Here is a 13,337-nt window from a genome sequence, read left to right as displayed (position 1 = left end):
GAAAGAGTTGTGAGGAGAAATGTGCGGCGGAAAAATAATCACTCTTATTTATGATCTCTCTATTGCTGTCTTTATACCCAGGTTGCTCCAGAGTTCATTGATCAAGGCAGAAGTCAAAGAAGGAGAGATCCTTCCTCCCACCATTCAGAGGCTGATGAAAGGCTACAACAAGTACCTGAGGCCCTTCTTTGACAGTAAGGAAACTACACACGCGTGCAGCCACTCCGGGGAAATATATTACTGGTTATGTTGCTGCTGTTACGTGCGACTGTTTGTGGCCCCTCAGCACAAAGGCTGATGTAGAGTTTGTGCATTTGAATTTACTGCATTTGCAAGTCAAAGGACGACATGAAGTCAATTTGTCCTTTGGAAACGGCCTGTGACTCGGTAACAAGGAATGTCTTTATATGCGGATGATTCCGCTTTGAAAAATACACATCGTTATCTGAAGCCATTATTTACAGCCATGTCTACAAATCACAAAAGTAGCATTGATTCAGGGTTTAGTTGTAAAACAAAATCTGTATTTTACAGAATATATGTTGCACCCCTTTTAAAAATGTACATTAAATATATGTATACTGTAAAAGTCACACCAAAAATGTTAAACATATTTTTAAATTGTATTATTTTAAAAAAGTATCTAAGAATGAACAATTTCATCTGTAAAGATGATTCACTCACACAATAATCTGAAGACAACTGGCTTTAATTATTAACATAAGATGAAGCTCCGCCTCCTTTTCTGCTTCATCGCCTTCATACTCACCAGCATCAGTTCAGTGCTTCATCAGTAAATCAGTTGAAGTTTGCAGTTGCACCAAACTTCCATGGATGATGTCATGGAATTCATCCTGCATCTTCTTCATGGCTGGCACACACATTCCAAGGTGCATTACTGCCACCAACAGGCTAAAATGTGTGCTTCATCAGAACTAATTGACCAAATGAATAATGTTCAGCAGCATGTAGGTCATATTCCCATATATCCATCTACTGTGAGGTCTGTAACCACAAACCTGTATCCAGTCTGGTTATATTGTTATTGCGGCTGTCACAGATTTTAATTATGACAAACCACAGTGTAGCTGTGGATAAATCATATTTAGTCCAGATAAATCAACATGCTGTACCTACAACTGACTATTTACAGGGTAATGTAGGAACAGGAAGACACATAACAGCAGGTAGAGGGTTGTGTTTCACAGCAGTTTTTATGTGTAACTAATCCAAAAGATGAAATCGTTAATATGGAAAAAATGACAAGAAAAAGTAGAACTCAAAATGAAGCTTCATAGAGCTGGTGGATTTGAGGGCATTACTGTGTATCTCAAAAGTGGACGGGAGAGTTGTTTTCCTCGTCCTCATCCTCAACAATATTAATCAGTCTACAGTCCTTCACAATCCATGTCACATCCATGGACTTTTTCACTGCCCTTCTCTCTGTGATGTCGATCTGACGTCAGACCTGAAGTTAGATTCTCCTCAAACACATGCAGGACTGAGGTGGAACTTCAGGCTCCTGGTGCATTTTAACCCAATTAAATCAGTTAACATCAGCAGTGTGTTCATTGGACAGTCCTGCACAGATTCTTTTCATGTCTTTTTTATGAAATGTAATTTTTTTTTTTTTTGCTGTTTCTTTTGGTCACAGATACTGTGAGTGAACCTATTTTCGGGCAGCGTGTGGGTTTTGACTGCTTGTCAGAATCCACTCAGTGCCACATACGTACAGTAGGAATAACGATCCCCAGACATTCTCCAACTTAATGAATGGTTGGTTAGGGAAAGGTAACTCCGTATTAATAGACTTTGATTTTGAAAATGCTTTTTATTCCACAGGAATGAGGCGAGGCGACGTCACTGTGTATTTGGTGTATGATAGAGCGTCAGACTGATGAATATTAGTGTAGTAAAAGGATTAAAAGAAGGAACAACAGCTGGTAGAAAATGAGCAAATGGAGCTGTCACCAAGGACAGGAGTGGTTTTACACCAAACAGATAGTGTAATATGTCATAATAAAAGCCTGTTATTAGGAGAAGATTTAGATGAATCTCCAAACAGTTCAACTAATGTTTAATTTGTAATGCCTTCGCAAAAACCCAGCGGTCGGTCACATCAGATGCACATGAAGAAAGTTCCTCACCGACCCACACAGTGTTACAGGAAAACACAAAGATGTGTTGAGTGTCTGCGCTCTGACAGCAGGCTCATTACTCCCCCCTCACTGAAATGAAGATTAAAAATGAGAGGGAATGAGAATGGAAAGATGAAACACCAGAACGTGCAGAAGTTACTCTTCTTTGATGGTGAATCAGGGAGAACTGAGCGCCTCGAGGAGATTCAGACATGACAGAATTCCACTGTTGATGTGCCAGGAATGGGAGAATGGGAGAAGTCTTTTGACTAACTTTGCTGCTGTCCTTCAACAACCTTTTATAATATTTAAGAAGGTCTGCAACCTCATGTGGTTGGTTGACATGGGGCATTAGGACAAGAAATGTCTGCTTGGTGAAACAGTTTTGCACCATTTTTATTTTCAATTAAAAAAATATTTTTATGTTTATAACTTATGGCCCAGTTTGTAGAAATAATATATTTCTCATTTCTTATTTTCCCCCTTTCTCTCTCTCTCTCTCTCTCTCTCTCCCTATCATTAAAAAAGCAAATAAAAATTACAGTGTAAGATAAAACTCCAATTCACTTCAGTTTCCCCCTGTGGCAATAGTAAAAACAATAATGAGATGCATTTGCCCCCCAAGACCTTTTCTATCATTACACCATAAATTTCAAAATGGATGCAATGGTATGTTTTCAGCTGTAAAACCTGTTGACTTCAGGGCACAGACTGTCTTTACTGTAGGTGTTGTAAAGTGTAAATAGATTATTGGTTAAAAAGAAATGAATTCATCTGCATTTGCTTTCAAAACTAGCAGGGCAGCACTGCAGCTTATCTAAGAACTGTTTCTATTTCCGCTTCATTATTACAACATCAGTAGATGTCGCTGCAGATTTAGACCATTGTTTTCTGTTTGTTTTGTTTGTTTGTTTCCAGATGGTCCAGTGACTGTGGGCATGAGTTTGGACATCGCCAGCATTGACACGATCTCAGAAATCAACATGGTGAGTCCATGTGACATATCTACAGTATGGGCCATTTCCAGATAGTTTGCAGTATGCTATTGCAAGGCACATAGCAACAGAATAATACAAAATAACTAAAGACACACAGTAGTGTTTAAAGCGTCCCTGCTTTAATCTTTTTATTCTGATAATCCAACTCTGTATCCAGACTGGATAAAGATGAAAAAAATGACTTCTTGCTTTTGCCAAATGCCAATAACTGCCCCCTGTATGCATTGGCACAGTACGAAGAAATACAGCAACACAAAAGGATATAATGTAAACAGAATCAAAGTATATCAGAGACAAAATTCCACCAAAGTTTTTTTAAAGAGTACACAACTAACTTTGAGAAGTTCTCTTTCCTCTGGGTGTGATGGTGTTGACTTCTGTTCTGTTGAACATGAATGTTTGGAAATTAAACTCACAGCATGTTGCAAGTCAGTGAAGGAACCTAATTATGCCACTACATGTGATGTAACACCAGGACTTTGAGAGTGAAAGTGGGGGAGAAAAAAAATCAGCTCTCTCTGCTGTAAAACCAGAGCAGACTTGCTGACCTGGAGCAATGCTGGAGGATTACTGAAGAGCTGAAGGCACTGACGCCGTCACTACCCAACAATACACACACACACACACACAGAAATAAGCAAGCCAACTGTTTTTTTTGGTTTTTTTTGCAAAAGAATGATCCGTCTGTCAGCGTATTCCTGACACGCCTGTTAAAGCTGTGAACTCTAATGTGGTTTTTATGGCTCATTACTGCAGGACTACACTGCAACCATATTCCTGCGACAGCGCTGGACAGATGAGCGTTTGGTCTTTGAGGGCAACAAAAGCCTGAGTCTGGACGGGCGGCTGGTGGAGCTCCTCTGGGTCCCTGACACCTTCATCGTTGACTCCAAAAAGTCCTTCCTCCACGACATCACCGTCGAGAACAGACTCATCCGTATCTTTCCCAATGGAACTGTGCTTTATGCGCTGAGGTGGGATTGGCACTGTGACTGTTCGTTCTGTTGACTGTGGCACAATATATCAAAAAGCTACATTTTAAAAACTGTTATTTTAGCTTTTAGGTTTAAGGATGTTGAGGTACGATGGGCACAAAAGGGGAAATTTACTGTTGATCTTGATTGGTCTGACAACACAGTGACAGGGCTCTTCCACTAGGTGGCAGCACATAGCTATAAACCTAAAAAGCTGGGGACGATCATTGTGTCAGTCTTTTGTCCATTACTGCGAGCATATCAGGATAGTGTTCAACTAAACAGGCACAGGTTTCATACTGAGACGGTCAGTTGTGACTAAATAAAAATTATATTGCATTCCATATATTTTTGTTCTCCGAATGAAACTGTGCTCGCAGAAGTGAGAAGACCTGAATTTACAATATTTTTTCACTTCATCTCAGGACTGTTTGAATTCCCTTTTATTATTCCACTGATCATAGCTGTAGTCGGTTGTGATGGAAACAAACTCCATCACCTGACAAGAGATCTGTGTGTAACGCTGCTCAGCCTCCACAACGAAGAATGCAGTATTGGAAGAGTAGAATTTGACCAGAAAATAATTACTTTGTGGTGCGTACTGGTGTACTGCGTTGGATTAACACACTCTTCCAGTGTGTGCTATAATAAGGTGTTATACTTCATGTGTGTACCTACTTTCTGTGTGTGTGTGTTGGTTTGAAAATGAAGGTTTCCTCATAGAGGTACAAAAAAAAATCAGACGTGAGGAGAACAATGAAAGATAATTAAAAAAGAGAAGCCCATCTCTGGGACTGAAGAAGGTGAAAAGACAGTGAGGAGGGGTGAGAGATGACGGGGGAGGGGAAGGTTCACAGGCAGCTGTGGTAAATGTTTGACTGCTGTACCACTGGGGATGAGGAGGCAGGATTGAGGGGAAGTTGAATTTTGGCAGAGGGTAATTGGAGGGCAGGTGCAATTACTAGACTGGACTGCTTTGATGGCAGCTTAAATATGGGAAGTGAAATACCTGATGCCAACAGACTCCAACACAGAGATGATTCTCTGTCATTCTGTGGTGTTTTTAACGAGCCCCACCTTCTGTTTTTCAGGATTACGACCACCGTGGCCTGCAACATGGATCTGACCAAGTACCCTATGGACAAACAGACCTGTACTTTGCAACTGGAGAGCTGTAAGGAGCATGTTATATTTAATAGAGAAGATGAGAACTCCGCAGCTGGAGGCTGAGGCTGAGAGTCGGCGGGTGGGCGTGATTTCAAATGAATCTGATCAAACCAGAGGATCAAACACATCTTGAGTGAAGCTCACGTCTCTGCAGTGGGGGCAGAAGCGTGCATTGTCACGCTGAATGACAGGAGTAATTTAGGTCATAGTTTGGTGAAAGCCCCTAAAATTGTATTATTTTCCTGAAACTTTTCATTATGAAACACACTGGAGCAAATGTAAATTTTACATGATATTTGAGGCGCTTTGGGCAGAACTTTGACCTGGATAGAAATAGCTGAGCTCAGCTCTGACTACTGGCAATAGAAAGAATCCCTGTACTATTAATGTTTATTATGGTTGGTGGCAGTAACGGTCAGTCACAGAGTGGCGAAAAAGAGAGGAAAACCCAGAAATATTACTGCTTGGACTTCCTTTACAAATTCATTCTTCATAAAAAGATCATTTTGTTCCTCGCTGAATTCCTAGTTGACACAGAACATGAACAGAAATGTTCCCTCATCATCATCATCTTCATCATCATCTCTCCCTCGTGGTGACATGCTCCAAACATGAAATGATTTCCAGGCTGTGCCATCTTTCTATCTTTCTCTTTTTATTCTTTACTCCGGCTCTGAATAGTTTTTCTGCAGATATGGAGTTTTTCTTGGCCCGTAGTCTTGCAGCACCATTTCTGTGCAGCAGGGCACAGAAAAGTGAGTTTTCAGACCCTTTAAAGACTCGTCTTTTACTCGTATCCTTCCCGAAACCTTTAATACAATTTTTTTAGAGATTTTTTTTAATGTCAAAATATGCTCCTAGAACTTAAACAGTACAATAAGAACACGAGTGCTACAGCTGTGATAAGTGCTTCTTGGTGTTAGTCTGACAGCCGGTGCTGCCCCTCATACTAATCCCATGTACTGTGGTAAATCATGTGCCGCCTACATACATATGAATATATACTACAGTACAGCCAGTCTGACAGCTTTGACAAAAAATCTCATTGAAAGGATGCAAATCAATAGAATCCATGTGGAGGTAAAGCAGGAGACTACAATGGTTAGACAAGTCAATATTGCCTTTCTATTACATCACATTCATTTTTAATCTTTTTTTTCTGCCTCTGGAGATGAAGGATGGAAGGCAGAGGTCTCTCCAGGTCTCGCCTCTCCAGTTCCCACTGCTCGCTGGCTAATTTGTCCTTAACTCAGCTTTTCGCCATAAAATGACGAGCAGTTGGGCAGACGTCAGTCTGATCTGGGCCTGAATCCCAACACGACCTCAATGACAGTCATTTATTGGCAGCTTCAGTGCGACTTAGCCGATGTCAAAAAGCCCTGTGAGGCTCAGCGTTAGGTAACTGACAGGAGCAGGACTCCTTCCCTCCTTCGTTGCGTCAGTAACTCTCACTTGAATACCTGTCTGTCTGTTTTATCCCCCTCTCCTTTATCTGTCATCCTGCTGCTCTGTCTGTCTGTCTCCGCTCCTCTTCTTCTTCATCCTCTGCCTTGCACTTGATGTTGTTGTTTATTTATAGTGATAAGATCAGTATTTTTGTCAGTGTAAGACACAAGAAAAACTCAAAAGAAAGTTTTGCATAAAAACTGCGGTCACTTACAGTATTGTTGCTATTTATTATCTTCCAAGATAAATTGACAGAAAAAGAAATGTAGTCTTTGGATATAAAGGATAAAAATACTTTTACCAAAGTTCATTTACTCACAGCGTCATTCACCCCAGGGTCAAGGGGCGTTAAAAGGATGATTGAAACGTTTCCCATCACTGCAACTTTTCCTTTTCTTATTCTTTTGCTCCCTCTACAGATCGATTAGAAAATTACGCCAAATAGTTTGGATATAAAATTATCTCCTCAGTGTAAAAACTCGTTTCTGTCTTATATATCCTGTTAATGTAGTTTAATTTTTTTTAATCTCAACACAATATCAACAGTGATTTATTTCCCTATTTGACATTAAATACCGTGTTTATATTTATATTTCCTGATAGATTTCTGGGTCTGACTGGGTTGTGGGATCCATTCCAGACTATATATTTTATACAACACTCCACTGGTAGCTTTGTTTGATGACAAACGTACCCACACCAGTAACCTTAATAATTTAAGTGCTCATCGGGACTAGAAATTTACTTTAAATCTATATTTTCACACTATATTTCAAAATCATATTGCATTTTAATACCAGTAATAAAAACAAGAAATACGATGTCTTAATTTACCCTTTTTAAGGTGTTTTATTTCCACATCTGCTGTAGTTTTTGGCCAAATCTCCTATTGTTACTGTTTAGTTTTAAAGAGAAATCCACTACTGCTGTACAGAGATCAGTTCCTGGATCTACAATCACCATTTTCAAATTTGAATCAATATCAGCTTTGTTATCAACGCTGAAGTCATAAATCAAAGCAGGTTTTAGGGGTATTTCTAATGGGATGATAATATGCCCACCTGTGTGGAGGTATATTTCATGTTGCCTAGCTGTGAACAGACAATCACTGACGTTGCCGCTCATTTGTCGAGCAGCAGTTGCACAGGCACTGAAGCGTTAACCGACGGTGTGAGAAATGGCGAAGGTAATGGGGTTTTATCAGTTACACAACATCAATTATGTTTTAATTTTATGGTTTGTGTGTAATTTGATGGTTTTAAGGCTGCATCGATTGCCTATGAACAGAAGCAGTCATTAGGAGCTGCTCTGCCTCAACAGCGTTCAGTCTGAATGAAGTGTCAGGACTAGACCTGGACCGGTTCTACTGGGACACGTGCTACAGCTTCACTAGCATGTCTCTATACTACAGATACACACAGTAAAAAGACAAGATGTATAGTGTATACTTAGATGTATGGTTATGATGTGACAATAACGTTATGTGTGTTTCTACCTGCAGGGGGCTACAATATCAATGACGTCATGTTTTACTGGACCAGAGGGAATGAGTCCGTCAGTGGCTTGGACACTCTACAGCTGGCCCAGTACACAGTAGAGGACCATTACACCTCAGTGTCAGAGGCCATCTATGAGACAGGTACAATAGTACACAGTGTTGAAGTACATTTCTAAACTTTTCTAAATTCAGGGCGTTTTCGACTTATGTCACAGTTTCATTGCTTTGGAAAATATATCGAGGATGTACAGTATTTTAATTAGTTTGAAAGACTTTTTTTCAGGGGCCAAAAATGCTCTGATGTGATGCGTTTACTGTCCTTCTTCTCAAAGGCAATTACCCTAAGTTGGTGTTCCACTTTGAGCTGAAGAGGAGCATTCTCTACTTCATCCTGGAGACCTACGTACCCTCCAGCCTGCTGGTAGTCCTCTCCTGGGTTTCCTTCTGGATTTCTCTATCCTCCGTTCCGGCACGGATTTGTATAGGTATGAAAATAAGTGGCCTTTTAAAGAATGTTCCTCTGCTTTTCATACATCCAGGAAACATACATCCAAAAGATTTGCTCTGAATTTGAGGCTTAACTGCAGTAATACTATATATCATCTGGTGTATTTCATGAAATTTGTCAGGTTTGTGTACAAGTTTAGGCGTCTCTGTAGTTCAATTCTGGTGCTTTTTAATCATATAACCATATAAATGGTATTATATCTGTTTTGTATTTTGTTTTGGACCAATTAGAATCTGGAGAATTTGTAATGTAAAAGCTGTAGATTTGGGTTTAAGAGAATATCTATTACTGTGAATGAATTTCATTTGGGATTTCATGTACTAAGCTGTGTACTTTATGTCTTCATTATTGGCAAATACAATGTGGCTGTGCAAAGAAAAGCTTATATTTAGAAGGTTTCATTTTTTTGTGTAGCCAATTTTATGCTTCACATCATACTTTTGTCACATGAACTGGCTTCTCTGTGTGCAGATAACTTGCATAAACCTACTGTTTGCACAGGAAGTGGAGGTTTGACTCCACTCCCACAGCTTATGCTCACAGTAGTAATGACATAGAGTTTTTCCCACTAGCACGAATGGGAAAAACTCAACACTGTATTTAAAAATATATACAGTATATATATAGAAATGGCTGAGTGTTTTTGTGTTCCGTCCCAGGAGTGACCACGGTGCTGACCATGACCACTTTGATGATGGGAGCCAGGACGTCTCTGCCCAACGCCAACTGTTTCATCAAAGCCATCGACGTGTACCTGGGGATCTGCTTCAGCTTCATCTTCGGTGCTCTCATTGAGTACGCCGTGGCCCACTTCTGCACCTTAACACACCCCGACACACACATGCTCATGGTAAAACCTCTTCCCTTCACAGTGTCATGAATGTATGGTCATCACAGTCATTTCCTGCTTGCCCATCATCACCATCATCATTAACGTGTGGAGTTGTGAGTTGTGTCACACATTTAAAAACATTGAATTTCAGTTTCATATATAAATTTTAAAAAATGACTCCTACGTCTTTTTCTCCACTTCTCTCCTGCAGTACGGTCACCACATGCATGACTTCGAGGATGAAATGAACGGCATCGTTACCACCATCTCCAGACACTCCAACCGAGCCAAGAGACGCAAGGAACCTGCTGCTACTCCTCCCCCGGCTCCTGCCCCCACAGAACTGACTGTCAGCCCCTCCAGTCCTTCAGGCAGTGAGCCCAAGCCCGAGGCGTCGCCTCCGGAGTCCACCATTTGGTGCCTCACTGTTCTGACCACTCTCCGCAAAGTGCTGCGCTCCATGACATGCTGCCACATAGAGAATCCACACCACATAGACTACTACTCCAGACTCACCTTCCCTCTGTCCTTCGTCATGGTCAACCTCCTCTACTGGACGTATTATTTGTACTTTTAGCTCTTGTGACGGTGAATCCCAGAGAGTAGGAGACAGAGAGTGTATGTAGACATGAAGTGTACTTTAATATCAAGGAGTCATTCAAATAAACCTGACTCTCTCTCCACATTTAGATCAATAAACAAAGTAGCAGACTGGTACACGGCCGTTTTAGGGAATTCTGAGGTTTGATCAAATACGTAAGTACTCCAAATGAAACCCCCTTGTATTTACCCCAGCAGTGGTAGTGGGCTACCTGAGACTAACGGAGGTTAGTTTGCATTTTTTCTGCAGAAGTCGTTTTATTTTAAATGTAAATCCATGTGGGCTGGTACCATGGTGTAAACAATATAACCTTTAGTTTGACTAATGTGAGCACAGATGCTACTGGTGTTAACAAGTGAGCGCCAATCTCTGATCCAGTTTTATTTTCCTCTGTTGTGCAGTATCTCTGGAGCCATTTAGTCCAGTCCTCCTTTTCAGGGTGTGAAGGAGCTGCAGTTGATCCCAACAGTCATCGATCGAGGTCAGAACTGGTGTGCAGTCCATCACAGGACATGACATATAGGGACGAACAACCATCTACATGCATAGAGTCGACAAATAGTCTAACTCCATATATGAATATATATATATTTCTCCAATTTGAAAAACAAAACAAAAATGTATTGTGAGACTGTTTGTTTGGCTTAAACTTCACAGTATCAAAATAAATCACAGATTTTACTAACTTACCTCACATATCTTTCATTAGCTGAAAAACACATTAGCTACACATGCTACAACCATAGCCTGCGACAAATGTGTTTCTGCCCAGTAATCTATGTATGGTCCACAATTTTCTCACGTTTGACAAAGAAAATGTTCTTCCTGTGAGACTCAGTGTTTGTGTTCACTTTAATTACATTAACCAGAGCCGTGAGACGTCTTAGCAACTCAGCTTTTAGATAAAGGGCCACAGCGCCGCAATGTGGTACAGTGTCTAACAGGCAGCAAATTAGATTTGTAAAATGGTTCTGGTAACTTTGACATTTAACAAGGCTAAACGTTTGGCATTATGTTCTTTTTTTTTTTTTCTTTTTTAGAATGTAATTTTTAAAGGGAAGTACTTTATTCTACAAATACCAACTTATATTTGGAGATCAAGTGTGTCAAGGTCCAGCAGTATTTGTGTAAACTTACCATCGCAGTACAATGACATGACAGATACCGTCTGTAGACAGTGTTCACCTGCTGTAATGGAAGAGTAACACACCTCACAGTGACTGCAGTACCACACTGTAAAAGACAGACGTAGGTGTAGGTGCAACGCCTTTGGAGGGATTTGAATATGAACGAAATAGGGAGAAGGTTTCAGTAGCGTTACATCATCTGTATATTATTAAAATGTTGCAGATCCAGGACAGATCCGGTCTTCCACATCATTTCTTTCATCACTTTTTCTGATGTCGTCTAGATAATCCGGGGAAAAAAAAATAATACCAGAAACATCTCAAGAAATATTCCCATGTCTAGACGTCGTCTCTGTTTCAGTGAGTCAGTGTCCTTTATTAGTCATTCCTCAGTCATCCCATCTGCTGCCTGATACTATTTCTGTGCAGCCTTCATAACATAGAAACATTGAAGACCCTGCAGAAATATTGTATCTTTATTATTACAGATACCAAACCGTCCAGTCTGGCCCACCACAAATATTAATGCTCGACAAAATGATTTTTATTTCATTTTAATTGAACGTCCAGCCCTCAAGGTGTCTGTCCAGGAATATAATGTCCCTCACTTTATCAATAATTTTCATTTTCATTCCAAAGGAAATATCCACTTGTTTATAAAATACCATACAGTCAGTGCCAAGTGGCAGCAGTCTTCAGTTGAACGCAGTTGCATGTTTATTTATAGCTGTATCTGTACTGCTGTATCACCGTCAGTCGTTTATTTATTAACATAATCATTCAGAGACTGAACTGAACAGTTCTTTTAATCATAATGTGAGTTTTTTACATTTTGACTTCAACCTCTTGGATGTTTACACGACCCAATAGAAGGTCAAATCACAGCCATTTGTTTTCCGATGCCTTTTGAAACCTATTACATTGAGTTTTAATTACATCTCTATTTATGTTTAAATGGATTTTCTAAGCTGTCATTTATATCATTTGACTCTTCTCGTTGCCTGCCAATAATGGAAAAGTAGGATTTATTTTTTTTGTCTTTCTGCATGAGAATCAAATGAAACACTTGTTTTCATTTTTAACTGTTTTTGACATGATTTAGATTTTTTTTACTAGCTGGAGGTGAAAACATTTTGAATGTTAATAATTAATAATAATAATATTGAGTCGTCCCATCTGGGTCCATCACTGCAGGATTTCTTTCGACTCGTGCTCTTATTTGAACTGTATCTGTTGAAAGGACAGCCGGTTATAGACAGTGGATCTTTGGATGTTGCTGAACGGCGACACAAGCTAACAGGCAGACTGTGTTTAATGGACGTGAACAATAGCAGGCCTTAATGCCACTGAGGGGCCAAAGAGAGACTACTGACGCCATTTTACTCTTTAGCTACGTACACTTATATATTTCCCGTGGAGCTGATTCATCAAAAAGACTCTCAAGTAGAGCAAATGTGGGAAAACACGCGGAAACCGTGGTCCATCTGTTCTACTTTGTCGTCAGTTGAGAGACACAAAACGATGCCTCCAGGTGACTTTGGCTTCTCACGTCGCAGCTCCTCTAGAGTTCTCCTGTAAAATGTATTTATTTTACTGTAACGTCAAGTAAACAAAATAATCCTTTTTGCTTTCCTGCTGTAAATAAAAAGTAACTCAGTGCATGTTTATCTGGTGTATGAATATGAATGATAGCAATAAAAGAGGTTCAACGGTGTTGGTTGGTTGTTGGAGGCTTGTGGTAGTTCAGTAGCTGCTGGTCCAAACTGTGGAATTTCTTTTTCTTTGCTCACTGTATTTCACAAGTTCAATTTGAATCCCCTCTAGAGCCGATTGTTGTGAAATGTCCAGAAGAGTTAGTAAAGAATGTTGACCAGTGATTTTCCTACTGACTGTTTTCCCACAATTCAAACGCAGTATTTTTTATTCCTGTTTTGAATCTGATCTTTTACTTTTTTGTCTTATTTTGCAGCATCCAGCACCTGGCATGGGGTTGCCAGGTTTTATTTTTTACCTGTTGGTGTAGTTTCCAGAGAATTTCGAAGAAGATT

The 13,337-nt window shown here is 40.0% G+C and overlaps 1 protein-coding gene across 3 annotated transcripts in view; it reads left to right on the top strand.

Moving 5' to 3' along the window:
- The window catches only part of LOC103387524 (gamma-aminobutyric acid receptor subunit pi), a 55,259-nt gene extending 42,256 nt beyond the window's left edge, over window positions 1-13,003 (top strand). The window contains exons 5-14 of one of the 3 annotated variants that reach the window (XR_003051317.1): window positions 82-194; window positions 3,057-3,124; window positions 3,893-4,110; window positions 5,202-5,284; window positions 8,225-8,362; window positions 8,554-8,706; window positions 9,389-9,524; window positions 9,602-9,674; window positions 9,773-10,317; window positions 10,564-13,003. Coding sequence is in view for 2 of the 3 variants with exons in the window: in XM_008322206.3 (XP_008320428.1) it covers window positions 82-194; window positions 3,057-3,124; window positions 3,893-4,110; window positions 5,202-5,284; window positions 8,225-8,362; window positions 8,554-8,706; window positions 9,389-9,524; window positions 9,602-9,674; window positions 9,773-10,138 (1,348 nt within the window). In the remaining variant the exon portion in view is untranslated. Of the gene's footprint in view, window positions 1-81; window positions 195-3,056; window positions 3,125-3,892; window positions 4,111-5,201; window positions 5,285-8,224; window positions 8,363-8,553; window positions 8,707-9,388; window positions 9,580-9,601; window positions 9,675-9,772 lie in introns of all 3 variants that reach the window. The other 2 variants (XM_008322206.3, XM_008322207.3) reach the window with 2 other exon arrangements.
- Window positions 13,004-13,337: the final 334 nt, after the last annotated feature.

This window comes from Cynoglossus semilaevis, chromosome 12 (genome assembly GCF_000523025.1).
Source record: "Cynoglossus semilaevis isolate Cse_v1.0 chromosome 12, Cse_v1.0, whole genome shotgun sequence".
Lineage (NCBI taxonomy): Eukaryota > Metazoa > Chordata > Actinopteri > Pleuronectiformes > Cynoglossidae > Cynoglossus > Cynoglossus semilaevis.
The sequence above is the reverse complement of the archived record's forward strand: the minus strand, read 5'-3'. Positions and strand labels throughout refer to the sequence as shown.